Source organism: Macaca fascicularis, chromosome 17 (assembly GCF_037993035.2).
Source record: "Macaca fascicularis isolate 582-1 chromosome 17, T2T-MFA8v1.1".
Taxonomy (NCBI): Eukaryota; Metazoa; Chordata; class Mammalia; order Primates; family Cercopithecidae; genus Macaca; species Macaca fascicularis.
In genome coordinates, this window is record NC_088391.1 from 99,836,841 (window position 1) to 99,860,279 (window position 23,439).

General features: G+C 40.5%; 1 protein-coding gene across 12 annotated transcripts in view; it reads left to right on the forward strand.

Moving 5' to 3' along the window:
- The window catches only part of MYO16 (myosin XVI), a 698,554-nt gene that overhangs the window by 651,370 nt on the left and 23,745 nt on the right, over nucleotides 1–23,439 (forward strand). For all 12 annotated transcript variants that reach the window (XM_045377420.2, XM_005586232.4, XM_074021383.1 and 9 more), the window contains 2 exons: nucleotides 1,808–1,966; nucleotides 18,226–18,317. In XM_045377420.2, the coding sequence (XP_045233355.2) occupies nucleotides 1,808–1,966; nucleotides 18,226–18,317 (251 nt within the window). The remainder of the gene's footprint in view (nucleotides 1–1,807; nucleotides 1,967–18,225; nucleotides 18,318–23,439) is intronic.

Below are 23,439 nucleotides of genomic sequence, written 5' to 3' on the forward strand. Positions count from 1 at the left end.
TGCTTTCCTTTCTGGGCAGAGCAGGCTGTGTTCTGTGCTTGTAAAGGAGAGGTCCCTGTGGGTGATCTGACCAAGGTCCTGACTGGTGGGTAGGAAGACTCTGGGCTGATGCGGGAGAGGGCATGAGTGCACCAAAGCAAGAAAACAGGAGTCAATATGGAGAATTTGGATAAACATGCATTGCTTGTAGTGCTATTTGAGGGTATGTCTTGGGAGGCAAGAGGGGATAATGTCAAGGAAGGAGTTAGGAGGGACCAAGTCAAGACCAGCCTTGAGAGATGAGCTCTGGGGAGCTGGAGCGAGCCTGCCTGCCTGCCTGCCTCCCTTTCTTTCTTCCTTCCTTCCTTCCTTCCTTCCTTCCTTCCTTCCTTCCTTCCTTCCTTCCTTCCTTCTTTCCTTCCTTCCTTCCTTCCCTCCCTCCTTCCTTCCTTCCTTCCCTCCCCTCTCCCTCCATCCCTCCCTCCCTTCTTTCCTTTTTTCCTTCCTTCCATTGTTTTCCTGTCTTCCTCCCTCCTTCCCTCCTTGTCTCCTTCCTACCTTCTTTCTGTAGATTGTAACCAACAGCAGTTTATCCAAAAGTTTTCAGCATGGAAAAGTCTTTTAATGAAAAATAAAGACTGAATAATAATCAGAACATACACGTTAAAGTTCCATTCTGTCTCTTTTCAGCTGCATGACTGAGTAACCCTAATTCCTTCTTCAGCAAAATAGGGATAACATGTCTGCCTATGGAAGTACTGCTGATTGGGATTGGGGTGGTAAAACACTGTTCTGCCATATTTAAAGTATAACAAAGCAAATGATGCGTGTTGTCCCATTCAAATAATTTGTTAGCCTAAATCTTTAGAAAGGCCTAACTTTAAGACAGTCAGAATCAACTGTGTCCCAACAGAAAAGAGCCAGTCTCACACATATCCCTGATGCTGAATCAAAAGTGTCCAATAGGTTGCAGCTTTTTTGAGGTTCCTTGGGACGCAAGAGCCAATCCCAGGTGCACCTGTGCAGTCTAAGAAAGGAAACCTGGCAGAGGTGGTGATGGGGGGATGTCTGACCCCTTGATGGACAGTCGTGCCTGATTTGCAAAGTCTGATTGTGTGCCTAAGGGTAATGCAGTGACCATGGGAAAACCTACCTCCGTTAGATATTACTCCAAAGAGCAAGCATTTGCTGTGTTTTGCTTTATTAATACTACGTCACTTTTAAAAGTCTTCATTAGGCCCTTCAGTGGAATTTGGACAGTGGCTTCTGTGTTCCCACCTCTCAAAACACTTAATATAGGACACGCATTACATATTTCAGTAATTATCTTAGTGTGCAGAATGCAGAAGTTGAGTATTGAAGTTTAGTATTCCAATATGGACACTAAAAATGTTTATAGTGATGTTGAAAATAGCACCATAGTGTTTCTTTCACTCAGGTGTTTCTTATTTTTTCCAAAGCTATAAGATTGCCTACATTTATTTAAATTTAATAATTCAGAAAACTCCTGAAACATGAACTTATTGCTTTCTCATGATAGGCAATACTATAATGACAAGTTATTTGATCTGTGACATCAAAAATTCTTTATAAATAGAGTTGAATGCAACAAATTATTTGTACCACTTAACACTTTCCCTTTTGTTTAACAGTGTTGTGGCAAAATTTGGTGAATATTATATAGGCCACAAATTTGATTAAAGATTATTATTATTTTAAATGTCATGAATGTTTGATTTGATGTTTTATTATTTTCTCCAAATGTTTTATTCGGTGTATTCAGTACATGTCATCAGAAAATAATGATGTTTTCTAAAATTTATTTTAGGTTTTGAAACTAACATGAACCTAAGTAGTCGGGATGACCCTAGTACATCAGAAATTACTTCCGAGACTCAAGATAGAAATGCAAATAACCATGGAATTCAGTTATCTAATTCACTATCTAGTGCTATCACTGCTGAAAATGGAAATTCCATCTCAAACGGTAAGCACTTTTTAAACTCAGAAGTAAATGGATAGAAGTTTTAGGCTGTATCAACTTTCTAGGAGGAATGGATTTAACATATGAAAATGAAGAAGGGTTAAGAACCGGAAAATAGAAAATAAACCATGAAACTCTCCTGCAGGTATTGTTGTCAGCATGTGATTGCTTCAGTTAAAGAATTGGAATTGTATTCACTCTTTGTTGACTTCTCTGAAATTTTATGGAGTATTAATCTAATTGGTCTAAAATTAGTATACTGAGCAGAAGGCAGCAATGGATTATCTACCAATATTTTTAATTAAAAAATTATTCTGGAAACTAAGAAATGTGAAGGAAAATAATATTAAAGAAATGATAAGTGCCAGACTGGCTTCAGGTATTTTACCTACATCAATGAGTGCCACATTTAGAAAGTGGCTTGGTTGCAGGTACAAAAGCTGAGGATCATGCAAGTATTTTCTCTCACAAATAAAAGAAGACAAAGGCTTCTGGGAATAACTGATGGGAAGATTCAGACCAACTATTCCTGAGAGGCTCCTGCATGGTTGGAAAAAACATGTTTGTTTAGTCTAATTAGAGGCATGGGAGAACCATCACGATGCTGAAATGCTGGGAAGCAGCTGAAGACCTGGGAGTGGGGTGCAAGGTGAGCTGAAGCAAGGAAGCCCACACTTGAGGCTTGGCTCATGGGGACAAAGGGGTGCCCACATTGTTCGGAGAAGGCAGCTAAGAAGTCGAGTTGTGCTTCTGACTGCCTTCTCAGATTACAGGGCAAGAAACTGAGTCGTGGCCCCACCAAGGCCTTGGGGTGGGGCCTTCAAGTGTTCTTCCCAAGAGTCAGAGTGAACCAGAACCAAGAGCCATGTTGAGTTGCCCAGAAGCAACCAGGCCTACAGGTACCTGGGAGAAACACGTGTAAATCTACCCCAAAGGGTAGTAATAGCATACCAGGCTTCAAAACATTCTTAGAAACCATTTTTCAAATGCAAAGTCCAACACAGTTAGAAATAACCAGGCATAGGAGCACACAAAATAAGTTGAAAAATTACAAGCCAAGACATATGTCAATTGCAATATGTCCACAGGGATTCAAAAGATTGGAATTCAAAGACACATGCCTTAAAATAAGTATGTTTACTGAGCCCCCCACAAAATAAAACGAGAATTTCAGCAGAAATGGGAAACTATAAGGAAATCATCAAATGGAAATTCTGAATTGGAAAATGCTGTAATAAAATTGAGTACAACAGAGGATAAAGTTAAACTTAGTTAGATATAGTTGTTGAAAAACAAAACAAAACAAACAAAAAAATAACTGGGGAAGTGGAAGATAACTCAGAAAATCTCCAGAATGAAACAGACTGAAGCAAAACAGAAGAATGGAAACTCTGGACAATGGTTTAGAGATATAAAGGACAATGAGAAGGATGACTGAAGTCTTAGGGAAAGAAGAGGAAGTGCATGAGCAGAAGAAAGACTTGGTGAGAAATGTTAGAGCCTCTCCCAACACTGACGAAAGAGCACCAGGAAATGGATTTAAGTTGGCAGATTTTTATAACGTTCAACATACATTCTTCATGAGATCCAGCAGTCTGACTCCTCAGTATCTTCCCAAGAGAAATGACAGCAGTGTTCACATAAACACCTGTATGCAAATGCATATGGTGACATTATTCATAATCACATAAAACTGGAAATAAATTCAGTGTCTTTCAACTGGTGACTGGCTTGTATTAGTGATCCATCACTGTGCAAAATATTACTCCCAACACTTGGAGGCTTATGTAAGAAATGGTTATTATTTCATAGTTTCTGTGGGCCAGGAAGCTGTGTGTGGCTTAGCAGGGTGCCTTTGGTTTAAGGTCCCTTGTGAGACAGCAGTCAAGCTGTCAGCCAAGACCACAGTCATCTTGAAGGCTGATCCATTTTCAAGGTCACTCAGATGGCTATTGGCAGGCCGCAGAAGGTTCACATCCAAGTCAACTCACATGGGCCTCTCCACAGGGCAGCCTCCCAGCACGGCAGCTCTCCCCACACCCCTGGGCAAGCAATCCAAGAGACAGCACCCCAGATGGAGGCTGCAGTCTTCATATAACCCAGTCTTGAAAGTGACACCCCAGCACTCTGTCACATTTGATGGAGTCACTAAATCCAGGCCACACTCAATGGGTGGGGAGCCCGTGAGTGCCTGGAGGTGAGCTCACCAGCATCTCACAGGCCAAACTAGCACATGGATGAAGTCTGCAATAAATAAGAGTGATCAACTGTAACGAGCATCAAAAGGGATGGCTAAAACATTGTGTTGAGGTAAAAAAAAAAAAAAAAGTCAAAAGACTAAGTGTGATCCTGCTTATATGACATTTGGGGAAAAGCAAAGCTGTGGAGACAGAAAACAGCTGAGTGGTTGCTGGAGGCCGGGCATAACGGCAGCAGATGAAGTTCAGAAGGACATGTGTTGTTATAGACAACCGGGAAGGTTCATGTCTCTGTAGATGCACAGATTTGTATGTCTAAAAAAGGTGAATCTCACTATCTCTAAATTACACCATAATCAATCCAACTGTTGTAGAAATGAAACAGAAATCTTTGCAAAGCCTGAGTAGGATACATAAAACTTTCCTAGGTGTGTATCATAGTAAAACACCTATAAAATAAAGACCAAATAGAGGTAAAAATATGTACTACCTTCAAAAAGCAGCAACTGAAGTCCAAAGACAATGAAATAACATAGTTAACATGCTCAAATAAAATAACTGCCCCCCAAAAATTCCTGTAATAATGAAAGGGAATTAAGGATATTTTTAGGAAAAAAAATTAAAATGAAAAGAATTAAACATTGACAGACTCAGAATGCTTCCAGATAAAGGAAAGAATAAATAACTAAAAAGGCAAGTAAAAATGGGAGGGGTAAAATAGTATTTAATATTGTATACTGATAAACCTACCTTGCCAGTTGTAACCTCAAAGATAACCCCTGAAAGAATATTAGTGGGGTAGATAATTTCCAAACCAGTAAAGACAGAAAGATAAAATCATAAAAAGTCAACTCCAAAGATGAAAAAAAGGGGTAAAATAGGAAAAATAGGGCAAGTAGAAAGTTCTGAGACAGTAGATATAAAAGCACATATGAAAATAAACCTTATTTAATTAAAATAAATTTTAAAAGACTCATTTAATGTATATTTATATGAAAAATGATTAACAGAATATTTTAAAAACTAAGATTTCTGAAAACAGTAAAACATAAGGATTCTGAAACATTAAATGTAAAGGGATAGACAAGAAAAAGATATAACGTGCAAATATTTAAAAAGCAGCAAAAACAGTGCTCATATATTTGCACGTCAAAAATTACATCTCTAGGCCCGGCGCGGTGGCTCACGCCTGCAATCCCAGCACTTTGGGAGGCCGAGGCAGGCAGATCACTGAGGTCAGGAGTTCAAGACCAGCCTGGCCAACATGGTGAAACCCCATCTCTACTAAAAATACAAAAATCAGCTGGGTGTGGTGGTACATGCCTTTAATCCCAGCTACTCGGGAAACTGAGGTAGGAGAATCTCTTCATCCCAGGAGGTGGAGTTGGCAGTGAGCTGAGATCGTGCCACTGCACTCCAGCCTGGGCAACAGAGCCAGACTTCATCTAAAAAAAACAAAACAAAACAAAAAAAACACCTCTAATATTCAAGAAGAAATCACAAAATAAATTCAAAACCCAAACATTTTAACTAATGACAAGGCAAATATGAAAACAGAAGTTTTAGGACATGACTAATGTCTTTTGTGTATGAATGGAAGGGGTTTACATGCAGTGACAGTATGGTCAATATGTGGCTGTACGGCATTGTGGCCATGGCTGGGCTTTTAGTGTCCACATCAACTGAATAATATATATTGTACTGATTAAGTCATTTCATGTGCTTCATTCCATCCCATCCTCCCACCTTGCCACCTTCTGAGTCTCCAGTGTCTATTATTCCACACTCTATGCTCAAGTGTACACGTTATTTAGCTCCCACTTATAAGTGAGAACACGCAGCATTTGTCTTTCAGTGTCTTAGTTATATCACCTAAGATAATGGCCTCCAGTTCCATCCATGTTACTACAAAAGATCTCTTAAGAAATGGAAATGTATGGCTTCAAACATTTGCATCACAAGAGAACAAATACAACAAGTGTTAAAAGTATCTAGAAATTAGAAACAGAACAAAAACTAAATACCACGAAAATAGAAGGAAAGATACGATGGTGATAATAAGAACATAAGTTATTGAAATATAAAACAAATAAAATAATGTAAAGGGATAGAAAGGAAGGAAAGAGAAAGTTTATCTTTTAAAAAATTATCTTTGAAAACATTAATAAGATTGAAAATTTTCTTGCAATGGGATAGAGAAATAGAGAAAATGGACACAAATAACAGATTTTAGATTGAAAAGAGGACATCAATACAGATCTGGCTGAAATTAAAAATAAGAGAATATTACAAACAGTTTTACGCCAAGATAAATTTGCAAATGTACATGAATACATTCTCAAAAAAAGGAAAAATAGAACTAAAGAAAATGGACAAAAGAAGTAGGAAAGCTAAATAACACTGTAAATGTTAAATTAATGCAATTTGTAATTGAATGCCTTCCTGCTCCAGAATCGGATGGTTTCTCCACTAAATTTTTCCAAAATTCTAAGGATGAAATAACTCCAATGTCACATAAACACTTTCAGAGAACAGGAAGGAAGAAGGAGAAAGAACATAATATTACTCCAGCTTGCATAATTAGCCACTTAATTTATGACAAAATTGGCGTGTTAGGGCACTGGGGAAGAATAATTGATTGCTATCCATGTGAGGCAAACAGTGAAACTTGACCCTGCCTAATGCTATACACACAAAACAATTCCTGATAGATTATAGATCTGTATGTCAAATGTCAAATAATAAAATGGATAGAAGAAACAATAGAACATCTTTCTTTCTTCGTAAAAGGAAAGGCCTTCTTAAGCAAGACACAAAAGTTTTAACCATAAAGAAAAAGGAAAAAATAACATAAATAGGGAGAAAATATTTTCAACACATTTACCCAACAAAGGCTAATATTCAACGTTTATTTAAATCAAAAACAAAAGACAGCTTAAAAGAAAATTGGACAGAATACACGAATACGACTTAGAAAACATTTTTAATGGATTCCAACCTCGTTAGTAACTAGAGAAATGTAACTTAAGACTCCAGGACGATGCTACCACACACACTCTAGAATTACAGACCTGCCTGACAAGGAAGAGGTGCTCAGAGAACCAACTGCCACAAAGTGAGGAGGGCGATTTCATTCGGAGGAGAAGGCCAGCAGCTATTTGGAGAGATGACCACAGGAGCTTCCACAGAGCTGCCAGTGTTGTATTTCTTTATTTTATTTGTGTGGTTGTGAGAGGTGACAATGTGCTAGCAGCCCTTACTCTCAGCACCTCCTCGGCCTCCTGCCTCAGCTTCCACTCTGGCGGCGCTTGAGGAGCCCTTTGCCTGCCACGGCACCGTGGGAGCCCCTCTCTGGGCTGGCTGAGGCCGGAGCCTCCTCCCTCTGCTTGTGGGGAGGTGTGGAGAGAGAGGTGCAGGTGGGAACCCGGGCTGCGGGCCGCGCTTGCGAGCCAGTGCGAGTTCCAGCGGGAGCGGGCGTGGGCTCTGTGGGCTCTGCACAGGGAGCAGCCAGCAGTTGCCGCCAACCCAGGGCAGTGAGGGGCTTAGCACCCGGGCCAGCAGCTGCAGAGGTTGCACTGGGTCCCCCAGCAGTGTCAGCCCGCTGGCACAGGCCTCCTAGCTGCCTCCCTGCGGGACAGGGCTCGGGACCTGCAGCCCACCATGTCTGAGCTCCTCCCCCTGCAGTGGGCTCCCAGGCTGCCTGAGCCTCCCCCAGGGGCACCACCCCCTGCTCAGTGGCACCCGGTCCCATCGACAGCCCAAGGGCTGAAGAGTGTAGGGGCAGCTCAGGACTGACGGGCTGCTCTGCCTGCGGCCCTGGTGCATGATTCACTGGGTGAAGCCAGCTGGGGACTTAGAGAACTTTTATATCTAGCCGGAGGATCGTATGTGCACCAATCAGCATTCTGCGTCTAGCTCAGTGTTTGTAAATACACCAATCAGCACTCTGTGTCTACCTCCAGGTTTGTGAATACACCAATTGGTATTCTGTATCTAGCTAACCTAGTGGAGACTTGGAGGACTAGCACTCTGTGACTCTGTCTAGCTCAAGGATTGTAAATGCACCAATCAGCACTCTGTGTCTAGCTCAGGGTTTGTAAACGCACCAATTGGTACTCTGTATCTAGCTAATTCTGTAGCCAACTAGCACTCTGTGACTCTGTGTCTAGCTCAAGAATTGTAAAGGCACCAGTCAGCACTCTGTCAAAACGGACCAATCAGCTCTCTGTAAAATGGACCAATCAGCAGGATGTGGGTGTGGCCAGATAAGGGAATAAAAGCAGGCTGCCGGAGCCAGTAGTGGCAACCCGCTAGGATCCTCTCCTGTGTTGTGGAGGCTTGGGTCTTTCCCTGTTTGCAATAAATCTTGTTGCTGCTGTTTGGGTTCATGCTGCTGTTACGAACTGTAACACTGACTGCGAAGGTCTGCCACTTGACTCCTGAAGCCAGCGACACCACAAACCCACCGGGAAGAACGAACAACTCCAGACGCGCTGCCTTTAAGAGCTGTAACACTCACCATGAAGGTCTGCAGCTTCACTCCTGACAGCGAGACCACGAACCCACCAGAAGGAAGAAGCTCCAGACACATCTGAACGTCTGAAGGAACAAACTCTGGACACACCATCTTTAAGAACTGTTACACTCACTGCGAGAGTTCGCGGCTTCATTCTTGAAGTCAGCAAGACCAAGAACCCACCAATTCCGGACACAGTTGCTACAATTCTGCAATTTAAAAAAAAAAAAAAAACAAAAAGGAAGAAAGAGATGGAGAAAGGGAACTTCTCTTAAATAAAATATTTAAGTTTTCCGTGTTTTGAGGCAAAAGGCAAAAACTACAGCTTCGGAAATGATCCTAAAAAATTTAATAATAATAAAGAACTGCAAGTGTTACTCTAAATATCAAAACATAACCAAAAACGAAAGAAACAAACAAAACCCCTCTAGACCAAAATGGAGATGTTTGTGGAAAAGGCTCCATGAAATTAATAATATGAATTCTTTGGGAGTATCAGGGTTCTAAACTTCAGCATGTAACAGATAGTGTGTATGGCCGCAGCCTGCAACACAGATTGCTGTGTTCTCCCTTAACATGCTTACGGATTTTAAAATAAAGTTGGTTCTATGCTGTCGTTAATTAAAAACCACTTGAAAATCTCAAGAGTTATATGTGCAAAAGGAAAATTATTTCAATTGGAAATTCAATCTTTCAAAGCAACTTAACACATTTATGCTGATCTACTCTTGTGAGCGCCGTGAATTTTTGGGTGCCTGGAACTTTCCCCATGATTTTTAAAACATCCAGCACAAGGCTCTATATACTTAGGCCCTCAGTAAGCATTTACTGATTGAAATAATGTTGTTTGTTACGTAGGAACCAGTAAATCCCATCTAGAGGGCAGAGTCAGAAAAACTGCCCAATCAGTATTATAGAAATTGAACAGACATTACACATGTGCAGCATGTGATATATACATGAATATGATAACTCTTAAAGCAATTATTAGTACAGGTTCATAACTTACAAAGTGTGGCCAATGCACTTTCTAAATATGGGCACAAGATGAAAACAAATGTTTAAAATAATTTAAAGTTCAAATTGAATTAGAAACAGTGTTATTTTCTAGGAAACATTTCTCTTTTGAATGCCAGTATCTGCATGCTACCTCTGCTTCCCAGAAATAATTATCTGTTTGTTCATTTGTTGAAATATAGTTATGTGTGGGTAATTATAGCTATCACTTACTTTAATTGCCATCCTTTTACTGATGTGAACGCAAGCTTGGATTTTTTTTGTATACTTAATTATTCCCTGGACTTGTGGTTATTTATTATTAGATTAGAGAGCAGTTTTTAGTGTTAGAACATTTTAGCTTTATCAAACAAAATATTGTGAACATAAAGATGTTTATTTTGTGGGGACACAGATATAAAAAAATCTAACTAGGGCATTTTATATCAGTATTATTTTTTTCCTTGAATATACATAATATGGCTGGGTATCAGGAAAAATGGCAATGAAAGAATACAGTCATTGCGTTTGCATTTACATTTATCATTCTGTGCAAATTGTGTATTTTTAATTTGCATTGTGTTCATCCTCAATGCACAATAAGGGTTACTTGTGTTGAATACAGGCTTCCTAAGGCAAAAGGTTGGGCATCATTTGCAGGACCAGAAAATCTACATTCTGTGCATCGACTCTGGCGCCTTGTTGAACTTAGGCCATTAGAGCACCAAATCACACCAGTTCTGGGAACATCTAAGAAGGGTTTCCATCAGCCACACCTCAAAATCAATCCAATCCACCAGTCAAGGAGCCTTTGGTGGGAGTCCATAAATGTCTTTAATATATATTTTACAACATCACTTTTTTTTTTTTTTTTTTTTTTTGAGACGGAGTCTCACTCTGTCACCCAGGCTGGAGTGCAGGGGCGCTATCTCAGCTCACTGAAAGCTCTGCCTCCAGGGTTCACACCATTCTCCTGCCTCAGCCTCCCCAGTAGCTGACACTACAGGCGCCCACAACCACACCCAGCTAATTTTTTGTATATTTAGTAGAGACGGGGTTTCACCGTGTTAGCCAGCATGGTCTTGATCTCCTGATCTCATGATCCGCCCACCTCGGCCTCCCAAAGTGCTGGGATTACAGGCATGAGCCACTGCGCCTCGCCAACATCACTTTCTTTACGGAAATTGTACACATTCTTTGGAACTCATACTCTTGTCTGACTGAAAGTTTAACAGCCAGAGAAAAGGAAGCAAGCCTCACTTGACAATCTGGAATATGTTGAAATCATCTATTTTAAGCAATAGAAGTTACCTTTGCAAAGAAAGAAAACTCCTGGGGCATCAAGTAAGCCCTGCCCCACTCATCCTTCTAGTTAAAAGCATTTTAAAGTCACATTAAATAATTTCTAATGTGGATATTATTTAATTACCTTTTCTCCACTGCAGTTGAGAAGTCAGTGTTGAAAAGGAACAGAATGAAATGCTCACTCTACTCTTTCCTAGCTGCGGAATATTGTTCCCAGTGCTTAAGGCATCATTCTGCCTGCCTGGGTTTGAAGCTCAGCTCCGATGCTTATTAACTCCCCTACCATGGGCAAGTTACTTAACCTCTCTGCTTTTCAATTTTCTCGTCTTAAAAATAGGAATAATAAAAGCACCTACTTCATGGATTGCTGTATTTTATACAACAATATTTAACAGAAAGTTAATACTCAAGAAGTATTACCCATACACAGTTATTCATAAAGTGTTACGTGTTTTAGAGCTAGAAGAGTCATGAGGATTTATCCAACAGAAACAACAATTACATGAATGAGGTAGATGAGGTGCAAGGCAGTGAATTCGTTTCTCTGAAACCATACAGGCTATAATAGTAGATCAGTGCTTTATGAAAGAGACACAAATGCCCACGTGTACAGCCAAATACACAATGTTACTTTGATGGCTTATGCTGGTATGCAGGGCAAAGACAGACATTACAATTTGGAGTCTCTGGGATGAATAGAAGCAGGAATATCAGGGTGGAGTTCAGGGGATATTTAATATTGAGGTTGGAGGATTCAAAATAATATGAAGGGCAGGATGGCAAGAGGAAACCCAGTGAAGAGAGAGGTGCACATTAGTCAATCAAAACACTCACCAAGTGCACCTGTCACATGTAGGCTTTGTGTTATGCATGGGAGCCCTATGATACCTAAGCACCACAAGATGACCTCTTTGTGTGAACAGTGAAAATACGGAGCACACTGAAAATACATACCAAGGAGACTGCAAAATAGGGCAGTCAGCAATAAATGTCAAACGAATCCCATAAATAATGATTAGTCTGTTACTTTCTGCATAGATAAAAGAGATGATTCTGGTGGGCTGGGATTGCTAAGGATGCTTCATAGAGAAGGTTGGGATTTTCAAAATGTGTTTAAATCAGAAAAGAAGGGAGCACATTTCCAGGAATTTTCTGCACAATGTATTGTGGCACGAATGTGAATCAGCTTCTCTGATAGAATAGGTGAGTAAATAAGAGAGGAAAGAAACAATTATGTAGGAGCTACAGAGCCATGAATGCCAATTTAAAGAGTGTCTCAACTGGGCACGGTGGCTCACGCCTATAATCCCAGCACTTTGGGAGGCCGAGGCAGGCGGATCACGAGGTCAGGAGATCAAGGCCATCCTGGCTAACATGGTGAAACCCTGTCTCTACTAAAAATACAAAAAATTAGCCAGGCGTGGTGGCGGGCGCCTGTAGTTCCAGCTACTCGGGAGGCTGAGGCAGGAGAATGGCGTGAACCTGGGAGGCAGAGCTTGCAGTGAGCCGAGATCGTGCCACTGCACTCCAGCCTGGGCGACAGAGCCAGACTCCGTCTCAAAAAAAAATAAAAAATATAAAACAAGAAAAAAATTAAAAATGAAAAAACAAGAGAGAGAAAAAAAAAAGAATGTCTCTGAAAGGGTTGCCATTGTTTTGAGGGAGTACTGTCTGCTATTTTGGAGAAGTGTACCTGATTGTACTATCCAGGGTGAACAACAGAATTGGAAACTGAGTTTGGGGGTGCCAGTTTTGAATTCATTCACTTAAGCCTTGGCAGGTTTTGTACATGAAGCAAGAGTATTAGACTGTATTGGTATAGGAGTCAAGAAGTGGAAGGTGTCAAGAACGACTCCAAAAATTTGAGGCAAATGATGGGAGAATACTGCACTCTTCAGAAGGGAAGGGCAGTTCCCAAAGGAGGTTAATTCCATAAGTGGATTTGGAACTCGAGAGAGAAGGACTTCTGATTATGGATGATTTTTCCGTAAATGATGATTACAGGTTTGGAGTTTAGGCCAGGGTTCCAGGATAGAAAGAGAAAAGCCAGAATTTTCAAAGAAGCTGGAGACATGGTGGTTATTTGTAGCATCAGAAGAAAAATAATAAAGAGGAATAAGAAAAGAAATATGACCACTAAACAATGCAGAACGCCAAACTTTGAGAAATTTACATTGAGAAGGGTGGAAATGGAGACATGCAATAGGTGCTCAAGAGATAGAAGACAGATGTCCGATTTCATGGAAATCAAGAGAGGAGTGGATTTAAAGGTAATGGAATACTTGGAAAGCTGGACAGATGTAAAAAGAGAATTCAAACCACCTTGCCATTGGCTAAACAAGTTTGGGTCCCTACAAAATGACAGATTTGACTAACAGATTCCAACTGGTTAGCCATGTGAAATTCAGTGCCGTACCCCCCTTGAAAGTCTCTGTCTCATTCTTGTCTTGTCTGGTTTTTGTTTTGTATTGTTTTGTTTTGTTTTGTTTTTTGAGATGAAGTCTCACTCTGTCGCCCAGGCTAGAGTGCAGTGGCACGATCTCGATTCACTGCAACTTCCACCTTCTGGGTTCAAGTGATTCTTCAGCCTCAGCCTCCCGAGTGGCTGGGACTACAGGCGCCCACCACCACCTCCGGCTATTTTTTTTGTATTCTTTTTAGAAGAGGCGGGGTTTCACTGTGTTAGCCAGAATGGTCTTGATATCCTGACCTCGTGATCCGCCCGCCTCGGCCTCTCAAAGTGCTGGGTTTACAGGCATGAGCCACCACACCTGGCCCTCATTCTTGTCTTCTTATAAGAATCTGCATGAACCCACTGGGCTCTGCATATAGACCTCTTGGCCCCAGAGTCTCTCACTTTTCAAAATTACTTAAAAAATCACACAGAACTCCAGGAACCAGGTCTACATCACAGTGATGAGGATGTCCTAAAAGCCATTCCTCTTTGTGTCCTGGAGGAAGGTTTAATTTTCAGTGCTCTGAGCAGCCTCCAATTCAGGAGGAGAGGAAGATCAGAGGCTGCTTCTTCCTGCTAAACCCTCAATCAAGGCCAAAGCCTTTTTGACTTTTGCCCACCCAAGTTTAAAGGAACAACAGCAGGTTCTATGGAGTGTCCACAGTATATCCATTAGGCCATGAAGATCAGCTTTGGGGAATTCCTTCCCTGAGCATCTGCATGTTTTCTTTGAGCAGAAGAGCTGGATATCTGGAGGGTAGGGTAGAGTGGATGCAGTTTCAGAAGACCTTGACTTGCTGTCATTTGGGCAAGAATGGCTTTTTGAAATAGTTTGGTATCAAATGGACCAAAAGCTCGACTTTTTGAAGCACACTGTTGCGACCCTGGAAAGAATATGTTCAGCAAGGGACACATGAATCTCTAAGCTGGGAATTGTTAACTCCAAGCCTGGTCTGGGGAGAAGACTGCTGCAGTACGAGGAGCAGAGGAGGCTTCTCAGAATGTGCAGAAGCTTCTTCACGGACAGAATTCCACCCTTTAATGAAGGCACAGATAAAGAGCTCTATCTTCACTTTAAATGTTCCTCCAACACGATTGGAGTCTTCACCCTGGTTAAAATGCGCCATGGGATTCTCTACCCACACAAGACTGTGGGACTTTTCTGGGGGCCTTTGCTTAGCAATGTTCCTGTTAGCTGTGTGAGAAAATCCTTGCTATGTTTAAAAAAAAAAAGTTCTTGTCAGTTAGGGACACATGTACAAATATTTACAGCTAAAATGACATGATTTCTGGGATTTAAGTGAAAAATGAATAAAAAATGGATAAAAATGGATAAAATTGACAGCCCCAAGACTTGGAATGGGTGCATGGAGTTTCACTACATATTCTCTTTATGTCTGAAATGTTTGTAATAAAAAGTTTTAAAACTGTGTTATTTTGATAGATAAAATGAATGTTAACTGTAGTCTCATATCCATTACTTGGAATTCTTAATGGAATTGAATATGTGTATTACTTGTTAGTCATTCATTTTTTTTCTCCTTTATTTTCTACACTTATTATTTGTCCACTGTTTAATATCTGGGAGAAGGTCCTTTATTTTGATCTGTAGGATGTTTTAAGAATTAAAAAGCCTCTTATTTAATATATTTCAATGTTCTACATTGTTCTTTTAAAATACACGTTTTATTTTTAGGGCATCATCAATATGTTTATTTTTAATGTTTATATAGAGATATGAATCTGTTTTTTTAATTCATGGGTTGTGCCTTTGATGTCATTTTAAAATTATTTGCCTTAAAAAGGTACTGCTTCTAATATGGCAGCGAAATAAAATATTGTGCTGGAAAAAAAACAAAACGAAACAAAACAAAACCCTCCTGCCGTGTAACCTCCTTTGCACCTTTGGCGCTTCCTGGCTGTCATTCTGCCCCTTCCACTTCTCACAACATTGGTCAGTTGGCCGTGATGAGGACCCTTGGCCTGTTTGCTACAACCTTCCAAAATCCCCTCCCCTCTGACTTCTTGGGCTCAGTCCTTTGTCCCACCCTCTCCTCCACATGCCAGTCTCCCCCAGCACCTACGCACCTGCCTCCCTCCCCACTGTCCTCACCTGGCCCTCCACACCTGCACGCGAGCACCTGCCCACACTGCATCCATCCCTGTCTGTGGAGCCCTGACACAGGTTCTGGGACCCATCCTTTCTTCAGTCAACAGTTACGAATGAAATACCTTTGAACTCATGACGTAGATAAAATGGCAGCACGTCTCTTCTGGGAAGTCTGCAGTGCTACCTCTCGTCTCCAAAGTGTGGTCACATTTCCGCGAAGCGTCCTTGTGTTTTGTTGCCTTATCACATTGGTGCTCACAGCCAGGCATGTCCTTCTCGACTTTGTTCACCCTCCACAATTCTCCTCCTCCTGGAAGGCCCAGGTCCTTTGGCAACACCACCATGAAGTTTCCTCTAGTCCCTTCCATCAGAATAAATGCTTGCCTTCTCCAAGACCCCGTTCAACGTGACCTGTACTCCTCTTAATCCTGAAATCATGCTGCTGTGTGTTTGGCTTCAGTGTCATTCTCACTGAATTATGACTTCCTCAAGGGTGGGGACACTTCTTCATTCTTCATTGTATTTCCCAGTGCCTTATGCAGAGGTTGCTCATAAATGTTTTTAACCTTAGTTTAATTGACTCTCTGCAGTGCTCAGCAGGCTATCGATTCAGCTCTGAGCTTGTACCCTTTCAATTGAGTTTCTGTTTTGATTCTGAGATCCAACTTCTAATTTTATTTATTTATTTATTTATTTATTTATTTATTTATTTTGAGATGGAGTCTCACTCTGTCACCCAGGCTGGGGTACAATGGCGCAAACTTGGCTCACTGCAACTCTGCCTCCCGGGTTCAAGCCATTCTCCTGCCTCAGCACCCGGAGTAGCTGGGACTACAGGTGTGCACCACCAGGCCCGGGTAATTTTGTGTTTTTAGTAGAGATGGGATTTCACCATGTTGGCCAGGCTGGTCTCGATCTCCTGACCTCAGGTGATCTGCCACCTCAGCCTCCCAAAGTGCTGAGATTACAGGCGTGAGCCGCCGCATCCATCCCCAACTTCTAATTTATAATTTAGTTTTGAAAAATGGATCACAATTGTCTTCTCCTGGCAAACTGGTTTCTTTATAGTTCCTGTAGAAGTTAAGGTTTATCTTGCTTGTCAATTAGCCCCTTCGTCCCAGCACCCCATCCTTTATTCCCCTCTAAGAGGGGGTCCTTCACATGAATCCCAAGCCCTTTGTTGTGCTCTACTATCTGGAAACACGTTTTTTTTTTCTAACTATCTGCCTTATCTAGTCTCCTGAAATTTCATATTGTGCCTGATCTTGAATTGCCATGCTCCCTTCTGCCTGTGTGAACTTTAGGCTGCTCCAACACTCACTGTGATTGGAGCCTTTCCTGTGTCCTGCTGCCACAGTGTCTAAGGACACTATTCCCACGTAGCACCTGAGGCTACTGCTGCTGCCTGTGGCTGAGATCTGTTCTCCAGCCATTGTCTGCCCAGTCTTCATGAAGTTAGCTTTTCCATACCAAGGTATCTGGACATGTAACAAGATCACTGGGAAGCGCTTGTTATGTATTGACAGGATTGTGTAGACTTCCCTGAGGAACTCTCTCCTATAATCGGAAAGGTGTGCAGTGATTGTCTAATGATTTTTAATTTAGGAATCATGTATATGTTTAATCAATTACAGTGTGCTAGTTAATTATGCTTTCAGAGGGGAGTAGTAATCACTTCAGTAGTTAAAGTTCTCTGAGTTGAATTCATTTTGTTGGGTTCTTGTTTCTCTTTTTGTCTATTCATGTTTATTAATCAAAGTCACTTTCGGTGATGCATGATGCCTGTGTCACAGTGGTTCTCAGCCAGTGTAGGAGGGGATGACTTTGTCCTCCAGGGAACTTTTGGTAATGTCTGGGAACATTTCTGGGTGCCACAAATGGGGGCACTGCTAGCATCTAGTGCGTGGAGGTCAGGGATGCTATTTAACATCCTGCAATGCATGGGGCAGACCCCAATGCAAAGAATTATACAGGCCAAAATGCCAATAGTGCAGAGGGTGGGAAACTGCTTTGATCATAAAGGATAATTAATAAAATCATTTGGTGCCTCATAGCGACTTCATGTTGTTGGAGGGCATGTAAAGTTTCATAAACCTACAACTTACTCTACGTGGTTGCTCGTGAATTGGTGTTGTGAATCAGCAGCTCTCCCCACCTTTTCCTCGTGGAAATTCAGCCAATCTCTTTGCTTCCTTGTGCACAAAATGAACTACAGCCAGTGGAATTCATCAGACACACAGGCTTAGTCATGCTCTGACTTCGAATCCCTTCCTCGTCTCCCTGCAGTCCTATGAATGGCAGCCACATTCTGCTGTCTGCAGTCACCCCAGCGACTCAGTGGACCCGTCACTCACCCCGGAAGCGTCTTCAAACCTTTTCAGTATCTGGAAGTTTCCCTTCTCCCCTCCAATACTTGTCTGCTCACTTTTGTGCTATTATCACATATTTCTTTATTATCATTGTATCTCCTTTGGCAGGATATGCCCTCTTTTCCTAAATGAAGCTGCCACAATACTGTGCGTGCCCATGTTTCAATGCAAAATTTAGTATTTAGTTTGTGTTTAAGGAACATCATTTCAATTTGTAAAATATAACAACTCTAGTTTATTGTAATGAGTGCATGACTTACTTTATTTGGAATGGAGACACTGCTTAATTCCTGATATGTGTTGACCTCAATAGGTTTACCTGAAGAAGATGGATACTCACGGTTGTCTATAAGCGGCACGGGGACTTCGACATTTCAGAGACACAGGGACAGTCACACCACTCAGGTAATGACGTCTATCTGTTCACATGTGCAGTGACAGATGGAATTCAGTTATGACAAGACATTCATTAACTTGTTACCAATAGATGCTCTGTGTGGACTGCAGAGCTCAGCTGTTCTCACCTCTGCCCTGCACTCCTTGGGCTGAATGGTCTTCTCTCTCCATCTCAGCTGACTACAATTTTCCACCTGTTTCCAAAATAAAGAATAATGTCCAAAAAAACTAAAACATAATAGTTTTAAATGAAATATCGTAGATTTAATTTATGTTGTGGTAGTTTAAAATTATTCTCGGGTGAAGATGGTATTAAACCTGCTGAATGAAGTTGCTATGCATTTGGCCTTGGCTAAAATAGGACGACTGTTAGTGACCACACCTGGGAATAAAATGCTTGAACCACCTGTGGTTTCATGGCATGCATTTTATCTCAGTTATGCCATTCACTTCCATGTAATTCACATTGATTTGAAATATGACATATCATGAGAACATGGTAAAATCAAAGTGAGATTGCAGTCCACAAAACTGTTTGGAGGTGTATTACTGATTCCATGTAAATGTTTCATGTGTCTGCTCCTAACAATTTCACCAAAATAAACAAGATTATCACTTCAAGAAGAAGAAAAAACAACCCATTGGTGCTTTTAGAAAGTAAAAGAATTTATATTATAGAATATAGTGTTTTATTTTCCTTTTATGTTGAATTTTAAAATATACTTTAAATAATTATCTTTAAAATATGTAATGTTGCATTCAAAGTGATGCACAAACCACTAAGTAAGGAGACGTTGTTATCAATATATTAACACACTATTGCTTTAGCAACAGGATTCTCATTTTATCTAAAGTTACAGCACAATTTTTATGTCAAACATCTACATAAAAATCTAAAATAACCTCAGCCAAGTATCCAGATGTTTCCATGAAATCAAGTATCCAGCTAATGATCAGCTTTCCTTGGAATATTTAGCATTATAGAGGCACAGCCATATTATCAGCGGAGATTTTTCTAAATAACACTGATGAGGTAGTGAGAAAAATCAATAATTTGAATCTTAAGAATAAATCTTACAGTAGGCAATCTTCTGAAATCACTTGCACTGATATCCAGGCACTGAAATAGAAAGAAAATGCTGATTGGTTGCAATAATAGATTGTCCTAATCTCCCCTCTGTTCCTTAGAGATGCATCTACTTTACCTTGTAAGCATCACAGATGCTTCCTCTGAGATGGTGCAGAGGGGAACCTCCTGGTCACGAACACTGGTTTGATTTTCGTATCAGAGGCCTGCCCCCTGTACATTATAACACAACGCTGGGCCATCTGACATCCTTTCCAGGTCTGCCCCTGTACATTACAACACAACGCTAGGCCATCTGACATCCTTTCCAGGCCTGCCCCTACAGTGTGGTTCTTAGACAAAGAGAGTCATTTGAAAGAAGGTATATATAGTAGGCTGCTTTGTGACTTTTCCTCTGTGTTTGGCTAAGAATCAAAGAGAGATGGGAAAGGTCATCAGGAATCATTTTCCAGTCTCAGATTTCAAAGAGGCCTTGTTTTCAAATGTAGACATCCCTGATGAGGCAGGAACTGCCAGTCATCTTGGGGCACTTTCTTTTTCTCAAGGAAACTGAAAACCCAGGCTCATTCTCTTCCATGCAAATCGTGGGCACTCACGTGATGAGACAGATTCCTTACTGGTGAGAAGCTGTAAGAGTTATGTGAAACTATGTGTTTAATGGCTTTCAGAATTTATCTCTCATGTGACATTTATACAAGAAGTATGGACACATACAGAGAAGCAGCTTTTTAGCTTTTCTACTAATGCAATTAAATAGAAATTCTATAAAATCCAGTCCTGGACAGATTGCGCATGTAGCAGCAAAATTAAATGGTGACCAAAAGTGAAATTTCTCTTTAAGGATGTCTATATTTTCATTAGCCTCATCAGCAGTTTTAATAAACTCCCTTCAAGGAAGATAAAATGTCTGGGCATTATGGTAGATAAAGAAAAGAGAAAATAGAGTCAGTAATTTGCCAAAGATCATATGGAAAATTCACTGAGTCCACAGTTTGAATGGAAATCAAGATCATATGTTCCGTTTCTGAGAATGAACTTATCATAATCCGTTAAAAGGAACAGAGGAGTCATTTAACTGTTTCATAAAATTAATTAATTAATTTTTTTATTTTTTTATTTTATTTTTTTGAGACAGTTTCACTCTTGTTGCCCAGGCTGGAGTGTAATGGGATGATCTCAGCTCATTGCAACCTCCACCTCCCGGGTTCAAGTGATTCTCCTACCTCAGCCTCCCAAGTAGCTGGTATTACAGGTGTGCACCACCACACCTGGCTAATTTTGTATTTTCAGTAGAGATGGAGTTTCATCATATTGGTTAGGCTGGTCTCAAACTCCTGACCTCAGTGATCCACCTGCCTTGGCCTCCCAAAGTGCTGGGATTACAGGCGTGAGCCACTGCACCTGGCCTGTTTCATAAAGCTTAAAGAATTTTTGGTTCAAAAATAAAAGTCTTCAGTAGTGATAGTGCACATTTGTGATTTGGCTTTTTCCTGCCAGTCCCACATTTAAGTTTGGCACCTACCATGATGAAAATAAAGGAAAGGGACTCCCTCTTCCTCCCCTGCTGCTTTGACAGCTGGACAAATACATGTAAGATGGGCTCAGTTAACCTACCTATGATGGATGCAGAGTGAGGGACATATAATGGAAGGGACAACAACTGACCTGGCTCCATGGGGTGACATTGGGCAGTAGTGGCTCCTACAGCACCAATGTAGGTGCTCCTCTGCAGCACCAGCAGAATAATATTAGTCAGAGAAGAACCTTGCTCAGAGCATGCCAGCCATCAGCCCCCGCATCCACCTCAGTTACTCGCCAGACCTTTTTGTCGAAATTCATGTCTTTCCTTAGCCTTCCAATAAAGCCTCTACCTGCCTGAGATGTCCAGAGTTAGTTTCCTTTGCTTAGAAATCATAATTTTGACTAATATACACATTTAATTTTATTGTTATTATCCATAAAGTTTTACACCCAAACAAGTATTTTTTTTTTCCCCACTCTGTGTACAAGCTCTTCATTTGTTCTCAAAATAGTTGCAAAACATTTTCTGATAGGACTGGATCCTCAGTATATGGTGGTGGCTTATGTAGAAAAAGAATATAGAAAATGCAGTTGATGTTGTACTCCATTATAACTTTTTATTAATTTGAAAACTATAATGGCTTTACATAAAAGTAGTGAACATTAATTTTACGTAAAATGTTTGAAAATAGCAAAAGCCAGGACATTGGCTGCGCTGCGCATGAGGCTGTGTTCATTTGCACTTTCCAAGCACTGGGCATGAATAAAACTGGCTGTGAGATATGACTTCATGGAATTCCACACACTGGCCCTTGACGGAGCTTTGTGACAGTTCCCAGGACGCAAATCTAGAATTTCGTAGGTTATAGAAGTATTCTAAATTAGCTTTGGAATTAAACAGCGTTTATGAAAGGAATATGACATTTATCTACTTACCATTTTATGAGATTTTACTTTTTTTTTAAGTTTATGCTATTTGGCGTGATGCAATCCTTTAGAAGTAACTCGGTGGTGAGAGGCTCAGCAGTGGGGTAAATGCTGAGAGCGTCATCCAGCCGAGAATGACTTCTTTGCATTTTTTGCCATGATGGCAATCCTCTGCTGACTCAGAGGGCCAGGTAACCTGACACAGGAAGCCCACAATTTATAAATAGAGCAAAAGCATGAAAGTCACAGGGAGGTGGGAGGACGGCCTGAAGGCAGAATGATGGCAGAAGGGGACGCAGAAACAAAAATGCTTGGCGCTTGCCCTCAGCCTAAAAATTTCTAGTTACACATCTGTTTAGGGATCCACACTTGACATTGAGAAATGAGATGTTTAATTGTTTCATTAAGCATAGACTATCTCTATTTATGTTACTATTTTAACTCTACCACCTTTTCCTTCATGCCTTCTTATTCCTCTCAGCAGTCTGCTCTCTGCAGTAATATCATGTGCTTTATGTTCTTTTAGTTTCATTATGGGCATTTATCATATTTCTTGCCAAGTTTTTAAAAATATTCTTTTGTTTTTGTAAAGAACATAAAAAGTTATTGTGCATATTGATCATGTTCAGGAATTCATTGTAAGAAATCATTCATGGTCTTTGATAAAATAATGGCAGTCTAGGACCCAAGATCTTAATAAATATCCAGCTCACTCCTGCCATAGCTGCCGATGAAAGCCATCATCAAATCAATACGCAATTGATTCTCATCAAAAAGCAAATTGTTATGTGGTATGCTTTACTGAATGATCAAATAAACCATTTTGTAATGTCACATAGCCACACAATTAAGAGTTGCAGAGCACTAAATAAATCCAATGCCTTCTTTCTATGTTCATTGTATTTGTTATATAGACTGAAATATATTATAGCATGGAATTAAAACAAATTGTGTGTTAGATAAAATAATGAAATGTAGAAATATTTAATCATTAGACAGTAATTGTAAAGATATGTCAGGGAACATAAATAAGATAACCCTTTCATAAGGAAACATATATAAATATATAGTTTGTATAACCATCTATGAGCTACAGAGAGAAGGAGATCTAGCAAACAAAGCTCTTTCACACAGCCAAGGTTCAGGGAATCCGTATTCACCACTCCTGACTTACAGATTATGTGCAAACAGTGAAGGTAGTAAATTAAGTTGATGTGTGAAATGGCAGCATTTTCAACAGGGAAAGGTCATGTCCAGTAGAGATAAATAGAAATTTGGAAAATAAAAAACAAAAACATATCCTGTATTTTGTATTTTTCCGTCATAAAATTGCACTGTATTTATTAATACAACATAAGTGTACATATATGCATAATTTTTCTGATTAAGACACTATTTATTATCAATGAGGAGGATTTAATTGCCATAAATTTTAAGAGAATATGAAGTCAGAGTAGTTACTATGTTTTTTTCATTTGTTTGTTTGTTTGAGACGGAGTCTCCCTCTGTCCCAGGCTGGAGTTCAGTGGTGCGATCTCGGCTCACTGCAACCTCCGCCTCCCAGGTTCAAGGGAGTCTTCTGCCGCAGTCTCCCAA